Source organism: Antrostomus carolinensis, unplaced genomic scaffold, assembly GCF_000700745.2.
Source record: "Antrostomus carolinensis isolate BGI_N321 unplaced genomic scaffold, ASM70074v2 scaffold45839, whole genome shotgun sequence".
Classification (NCBI taxonomy): Eukaryota; Metazoa; Chordata; class Aves; order Caprimulgiformes; family Caprimulgidae; genus Antrostomus; species Antrostomus carolinensis.
This window is the reverse complement of record NW_010340146.1, coordinates 24,779-33,052: the sequence shown is the minus strand read 5'-3', so window position 1 is coordinate 33,052 and position 8,274 is coordinate 24,779. Positions and strand designations below refer to the sequence as shown.

The 8,274-nt window shown below is 40.6% G+C and overlaps 1 protein-coding gene across 1 annotated transcript; it reads left to right on the top strand.

Moving 5' to 3' along the window:
* Positions 1 to 1,141: 1,141 nt before the first annotated feature.
* Positions 1,142 to 7,273, top strand: LOC104517871 (histamine H3 receptor-like; the record flags this gene model as incomplete). Its single annotated transcript, XM_029087008.1, is given in 4 exon segments — positions 1,142 to 1,333; positions 6,389 to 6,829; positions 6,831 to 7,176; positions 7,179 to 7,273. Coding segments are annotated over 4 exon segments (1,074 nt in total), but the record flags the coding sequence as incomplete, so codon positions are not given.
* Positions 7,274 to 8,274: the final 1,001 nt, after the last annotated feature.

Sequence of the window (8,274 nt, the reverse complement as noted above, 5' to 3'; positions counted from 1 at the left end):
GTGCGGCCGGGGTGCGCTGGCCCTCGAGGGGCAGCCAAGGTTGGCCGCGGAAATGTAAAAAACCCAACACTCTCCTTCCCTCCCCGTCCCTGCAGGCAGACTTGCTTTGCTGCCACACCAACCGCACCTGACCAAAATTTGAAGCACAAGTTTTTTCCCCTCTGAATTTCTCAGCACTTTTGATTTCATGTCTCATCCCTCTTAGCACCAGCTGCTCTCAATTCAGTCTCCACACCCCTTCACAGCCTGTTTCACAACCCAGCTCTTCTCTCCAAGCCCCTGTTCTGTGTTTTGAGCCCTGTTGCCATGAATGCCAATAAGGACTGAAGTCAAAACTATGTAAGTAAGGTTGAGCTGAGCAGCTGGAAGACATTAATATTTAACTGAGTAGATATTTAGCAAAGACAAGGTGAATGCAGCTCATTATTACACGATCAGGAACAGGTTACCCAGAGAAGCTGTGGCTGCTCCTCCCTGGAAGTGTTCAGGGCCAGGTTGGATGAGGCTTTGAGCAACCTGGTCTAGTGGAAGGTGTCCCTGCTGCTGGCAGGGGGGTTGGAACTGGATCATCTTTAAGGTCCCTTCCAACCCAAACCATTCTATGATCTGGAGACAGGCAGGAACTAAAGAAAGAAAGAAAAAAAAAAATCAGGATGCTACAGAAAAACATGCAGCCCTCTGTGTAATGTCATTCAAAAGGAACAGAGGGTCAGTGTCGTGGGACAGCAGACACCCCGCAGATCGGGGACAGCACAGGTTCTGTTCCTGTAACACGCCTCTGCCCGTGCTGAGGCCAGGTACGTGGGATTGTCCCTGCAGGCCTGGCCTGAGAGAGCTGCTCCTGGACACTCCGTCCTTTCCGATCAATACCACACAAAAACTGGCGCTGAGCTGTATCAACACCACAGGCTGTTGGTGTTCTCAACACCTTTAACAAGTGTAACCATACACAGGAGAAATTTGAAATCGGGAAGCATTCATTTCTCCTCCAAATAATGTCCTTTTTAAAACAGTTTTTGGAACAATTGCTTCAAAACAGAACTGGCCACGAGAGGGCTGCCTTAGATTTCTAAGACTGAACAGCTCCCTCCAGGTTAGAGTTTCTTCCTGTTTACTTTCCGAACTCTCATTGCTTTTGCAGCAGCAGCACAATGCCTACAGCAGTTTCCACATTCAAAGTAAACAACAGCCCTATTCACCCATTACACCAGTCCGAGTTGCCACAGGTCCACTGAAATCAGTCCTTGCCCATCATAACCCCAGAAGAAAAGAGAGTATTTTAGTCCTCAAGACTTTTCTGCAGTATGCTATCAGAATTCAACCATTATCCTGGGTATGCATGTTTAACCATACTCATGTAGTTTTTATCCATCATAATTAGTTACAAAATTACACTAAAACATCTAACTCTCCCCTAAAAGCTTCTTTTTTTTTTCTTTTTGTAAGGTCAGCCTTACAAGCAGAGTGTGTTTGTAAATGAAGTGTCTGTAAATTGGTAAATTTTAAGTAATTGAAAATTGTGAGTTTGTCCCTACTAAACCTGCAATACCATTGAACATGGTACACGGAACATATTTAAAATGGGATCTCCCATATTTAAAAAGTGGCAACATGTACTAGCAAAATTGAATTCAGGCTGTACACTGAGCCAAGAGGAGTAGAGTAACGGTCAAAAAGAAAGAAAAAAAAAAAAGAGGAGTAAGAAATAGTCTAACAGAGAGGAAAGATAATGGATGAACAGCAAGAACTTTCACAATAGGAATGGGAAGGAAGAGAATATTTGGAAAGAAAAGTACTGGAAAAGGGGTATTCTACCAAGATTAAGAAGGTCATCTTTCAGCACTTAGGTCTAAGTTACCCTGGTGGGATGTGCCTTGTCTTGTACTTTTTTCAACACCTAGAATGAAAAGAGACTATCAGCATGAAAGGACAGAAATAGCAAATACAACAGAAGAACAAAAAAACGAGAAAGGCCAAATAAAACAGAGGAAAAGCAGAATGCCAAAGACAGCCTGGAAGGTACCTGAGAAGCCTGAGTGAGTCTCAGAAAAAAAATCAGAAAATGTTTTTGTGACAACAGAAGCACATGAACAAGCTTTTCCTGAACGCAAGAGCTAAATAAAGGATACAATAAAAAGTATGAAGTAGATATGAAAGGAAAGGGGTAGCAAGTGAAGAACAAGCAAAAACACTCATCCATGATATATTACAGATATCTACTGTTAAATCTCCACTATTCTAGATTTATGTATATAACCTCAGACCCACAGTCTTGCCTGTATGTATAACTTTACGCATAGAGTAACTGTATAACCATAGTAACTATATAGCTGTAAAGTTATTGGTATGTAGGTTCCCATATGCTTTAAATGTTGAGATTATTTTTTCTCTGAGTAGATAGAATGAATTTAGGGACTCACAATGGGAAGGTCAGTTCTTTCACACCTAGCTGGAACACTGGCCCAACATTGCGAACCCGATCCATTCACCCCTATTTGTTCAGTTTTCAGCATAGCTGAGGGCAGAATGTGTTCTATAGAAAACACTTCCACAATGTTTGGTTAATTGTCCCCAGTCCTTGCAATGGCTCTGTTTTACTTCAAAGAAACAACAGTCCTGGCAGGGACTGCTGCTGCTGCAAGCAACTAAGTCATGGACTGATCGAGCTCCATTGTGTTCACAAAACTCCACCGCAGTTGGATTCTTTCCCCTCATATTGGAAATAGAAACTCTGTCCTCTTATTGTTGGGAACCTTCCTCTTTCCAGCTTGAATGTGCATGCACAATGCAGACCATCAGTTATTTTCTTGAGCTTAAACAGTTCTTTTTCTCCCTCCAATGTTTATCCACCCAATTTATTCTTGAGCATGAATTAGTGCTTTCCAGAACCTCTTTTGGTAAGTCACACTGTCTCTCTCCTTTCACACAGCAGGCTGCCCGTTCCCCTCATCTCACTAGTTGCCCTTCTTTGCACTCTTCTCCAAGCTTACTTTTCTTGAGTAAGAGTTACCATGTCTGTGTGAAGTGCAGAGGACTGGCAAGACTTTCCATGGAACATTAACACTCCTGAGTTTGAAAGGAGGAAGAGAAAGTGGTTGCCCTCGCACTCCATACTCAGCTCTCACACTGAATTAAATCTCATTGCTATTGCTCCTGTCAATGAGATGTGTGCACATCAGTCACCTAGATGCTTCTAAAACCCTGAGCCTTATCTTAAGCCCCAGATATATTTGCTTAGCTGCCTTTCCCTTCAAATGTTAAAACAGTGAGAAGTGCTAGTATGCAGAAATTTTACTTTTGAAATATGAACTAGACCTTCACTCAAAAATATGACATGACAAATATGGTTTGTAAATCACAGAAGGCCATTAATTGCTTTACAGAAATTAATGCAAGTACAGCTACATAAAACTAAGTAAATGCAGAGAGGAACTAGTGTCTTAGTACTAAAAGATAATTCTCCTATTTCACTAGTTTTAACTAAAGGAACACAATGGTAAAACAGATCCCATATGGGGGATTTGGCCAGTCTGGGTGTCTTGACAATACGCTCATCACAAGCAGTCAAGTTACAGTAGCTCCAATGCAGGTGCCACGTAGGCATCAGTAAGACCGTGCTGGCTCAAAGCCTGGTGGTAACCCACACCCCTGGCGAAGAGAAGCACAAAGCCAGAAGGGCTGCTGAAGCTGGCATATACGAGTCAGCCTACAGCCCCCTGGGGAGCAGGACTGACATGCAATGGAAAATTATTGCTGTGTAAAATTTTGCTGAGCTGTTGCTTCAGCTCTCCACAGTGCAAGTCTGATTGCTGCGGGTTATTGAAGATAAGAGCACGCAGTTCACAGGGTCAGGACAGTCCTTCTTCCTATATGTGGGCTTATGAAGAAAAACCACCCATCTACAGAAATATATGTAGGGTAACAAACTTACTTGGTTACTCTGGACCAGAACTTCATTATGTGCCACTGATTTCACCGGAGCAATGTCTGTTCATCCCGACTGAAAATTTGATTCCAAGTTAAAAACCTGAAGAAAAATAGCAGAGTATTTTATCCAGTGTTTCTATCCAAAAGAAAAATATCTCTACTCTAATTCTCTGCTGGAAGATAAACCTCTTGACATTAGTTCTCTTTTGCAGACATACATATATCTCCGTTGAGAGCACAGGCTATTTCTGCTTTAAAATGTCTTAAAATAATATCTTCTTTGTCATGTCTCCTTACAAGACCACCTTAAAACACAAATAAATCAAATCAAATTTATTACATGTAATGAAAAAAATAGTTAGTTACTATAAGGCTTGCAAATCAGAAAATGTCTATCAAATGTGTGGAATAAGCAGTTGAGACAAGCCAGCAGAGATGTGACAGTGATGGGAAAGAACAAATATGCACAAAAGAAAAAAAAAATCCAAAAAGAGATTGCTACATATGACAGCAAAAAAAAAAATCTGTGTACTTTTCCTCATCTTAACACAAATTTTCTTTGTTGCCATGGCAATCACTTTAGTCTCTCTAGGCCTTCATTTGCCCACTATAAAATGTAGATAATATTTTTTACTGCATATGTTTCATTAATTCATTTGCAAACCACTTTTATGTCTGAGGATGAACAGTGTCACGTAACTGCAGATTGCTGTTCAGTAGTTGGGTTATTAGCTATAACTGATATTCTTTGACAAGTATTTCCTCAGTCTTTAGATTTCCTTTTATAACCATATAAACTTAAACCATTGTAAACCTAAATAAATTGAGTCTAACCAGAAAAGCAATTACACTCTTGAAAACCTGCATAGTGTCATTCCCTCAAAAAGTCAAATCAAGTTATTTTTTATTAACTACTCTGAAGCTTCACACATGGGTTCTCATCCAAATGTCTACATTTATCAAAGATGGAGCCGTATCACTGAGATCAAGATATCTGTCTTCCAGAAGTCAGAAAAATAAGAGCTGGAAAGCACCTGCTCGTAGCACTGAGGATGCTTTCTTAAGCGTTTTCTCTAGTGTGATTTGAGTAGCGTTCAGTGTTTCACAGAATAATTGTTCTCATTTCCGTAAGACTTCCTCCAGTGATTTTTTAAATAGAGCGCTGTCTGGAGCATGCAGTTTCCCATGACTCTGGCATATGTGGGTGAGGATATCTACAGAAATGATAAAAACCAGTATTTTTCTCACACCACAAACAGATGACACTTCTCCCAGAACAGGCCAAATTCAGATTCCAAGTAGACTTGGGCAACCACATCGAGAGGGGGTGGACTCCAGCTGGCTCTGAAGCCTATTGGTTCAGAAGATGCAGAAGACTTTCTCAGCTATTATCTTCTTTGAAGTACAATTAAGTAAGGTAGCAAGCACGCTTTCACTGGATCTTTGCCTGAATCAGAACTCAAAGCTAAATCATTGTGTCTTTGACCAAATAACATACTGTACGCTTGATACCAAGAGGGAAATTAGGAAAAGATGCTTTTTATAGACAACATTGGGAGTGCTGGAGTTCTATCTGTCTAGCAGGAAGCTGCATATTTAGTATTTTAAAGATGAGATAGGAGACGGGCATGCTGTTAGCCAGTCAGCCTTTATTCATCAGCACCATCATGAACACAGAGAAATGTTTTCCATCCACTGAGAACACCATGCGACCAGCCACTGCCCACCCAGCTGAGCACATCCACGCTCCCCTGTGACACCAGCTCTTTGAACAGGTGCTGAGTACACCAGAACAATACTGGTAAAGGAAACTAGTTACTCTTCCTGTAAAGCACTTCGCAGACACAACACTCCATCTATACATCCTGATTGCACATAAGAGTTCAGCAAGTACTTAATAAAAGAATGAAATAAAAGATATCAAACAAGTAAAAGCTGTTATCCATTAATTTTTTGTGTGATTTTCACATTAAGAAAAAAAGGCTCTCTCTCTACAAAGCAGAAAGAAAAAAAAGCTTGCATGTGTGTTCTATGAATTTAGATCTTTTTATGTATTTAAAATTAAATGAATTAAAAAAAAACTATATAAGTGAATTTTGAAGGACAATTTTTTAGTCATTCTGTAAACTGGTGTCATAGCTAATGCAACAGAATATGTAAACAACTCGTGACAACCACTTCTAGGAATAGCAGTGGTTTTTTGCTTTGGAAAAGCCTTGTTTTTCTAGCTATTAAGATCCAATGCACATTCTCAGAACATATCCAGTCACCTTGATGATGTTTGTTGGAATGGATATTTCAGAAACAGCTTTTTTGTGGTACCAGTAAGCTTGCTATAACCCTCATCCCTAAACCAATGTTATCAACCCTCACAAGTGACAGAGAGGGCCATATTCCAAGGTAGCCATGTAGCTGTTTGAGACCCTAGTAATGTATGTGACTTAACTTTACTCTCTCTCAGGTCAGTTACAGCGCTCAGAAAGAGATGAGCAGAAGGACAATATTGAAGATGATCACTGTATGGATTGCTGCTTTTCTTCTTTATGGTCCAGCCATTCTCAGTTGGGAGTACACTGCCCAAAAGAGCATCCTCCCCAAAGGAGAATGTCATGCAGAATTCTTCTACAACTGGTATTTCCTAATGATTGCCTCTACTATTGAATTCATTACACCTTTCATCACTGTTACATACTTTAACTTAAGCATCTACCTCAACATCAGGAAACGCACATCCCTCAGAAATGAAAACCTATCACCTGGTCAAGAGGAATGTGAAATGAGTTTCCAGGGGAAAAAAAGGGAACACACTAATTTTTTTGTAAAACCTGCAAACAGACACAAACACAAGAGGAGAGCAAGCAGCCTTTCTCCCCGAAAAAAAGGTTTCAAGGCTCAGCCTACATAAGCTTGACAATCAGTCATTAAACTTGAATGTCAGTTAAGACTTTCCACCACTTCAGGTGGAAGTTGAGACCAAGCCTCATAGCAATGGTTTCTACAAAACTACAGAAAGCGTATGCAACACCACCAGCAGAGCGGACATGGCTAACACTATGGCAAACAGATGGAGGCTTTCCCGGAATAAAAGAGTAGCAAAGTCTTTAGCAATTATTGTCTGTGTGTTTGGTTTGTGTTGGGCTCCATATACACTTCTGATGATCATCAGAGCAGCTTGCCATGGGCGCTGTGTGCAGTATTCACTCTATGAGACTTCATTTTGGCTTCTGTGGGTGAATTCAGCCATTAACCCTGTTTATATCCACTGTGCCACATGAGCTTCAGGAAAGCCTTTATAAAACTCCTGTGTCCAGGAAAAGCCAAAATTCACCCTCATGTTTTTATGTGAAAAAGAGTGTGAAGGCTGACAATTAGTGTATCTTGCTTTCAGTGGGAGCATAAAGTGGGTTATTCACCTGCAAGCAGTAAATGCAGTGTGCACGGGGTAGTTTATGGAATACTGATAAGTAGGTACGAGTGTAGATATTTACGAACGCAGAGAAATTCAGTCATCCATGTAGCTGGAGAAATCACAGCAGTGAAAAAAAGGGTAATTTCTCAAAGCTCTTTGGGAAATTATGCCAACAGTGTATTTTCTAGTAATGATGCACTAGTGTTAAAGTACTGAAAAGTGAATACAACATTCATGGCCAGTAATTACAGTTCAGACTTTCTCACTTTTAATAAGTGTAAATATTGTTGGTAAAGAATTTCATAAAGTGTCAACCTTGGACCTGTACTATTTTACCCCCAAACCTGCCCTAAGACACCAAGGGTCTCAGCTGTTAACTGTAAAACACTTTCCTCCCCTTAATGGCAAGCCAGACAAGATCATGACCAATGCAAAAAAATAAATACTGGTGTCCAGGAAAAGCGTGGGTCACGAGGCACCAGAACAGTCAGGTTACCAGAGAAGCTGGGCAATTGTAGCAGGTAAGGGAGCAGTGATCTGAGTGGAAAAGGTGACTGAGAAATATGAGAGCAGAATTTTTAGTAGAACAGGGACAGGATATAAAAGGGTTTTGAGCTTTGTGATAGGAGATAGGAGAATTGGAAGTTTATACATTGGAAAAGTTTTACCAGGAGTTTCCTCCCTCAGCTATGACTTCCTGCCTCCCGACAGGATCCTGCAGAGGGCAGGAATCTAGTCAAACTTCCACTCCTTACATGACTGACAGGTATTACTCTTCTATCTTTTGCTGTAAGTATAGAGTAAGCATAATTAGTCTATGAGCTCTAGGACAGATAGGTCTTGCTACATACAGAGCTTTAGGTAAACTTCCCTTGGAGTAATTTTTAAAACACTTCCAATTAGAATTTTACTAGTCCTGGCTAATCCCCTACCCCAGC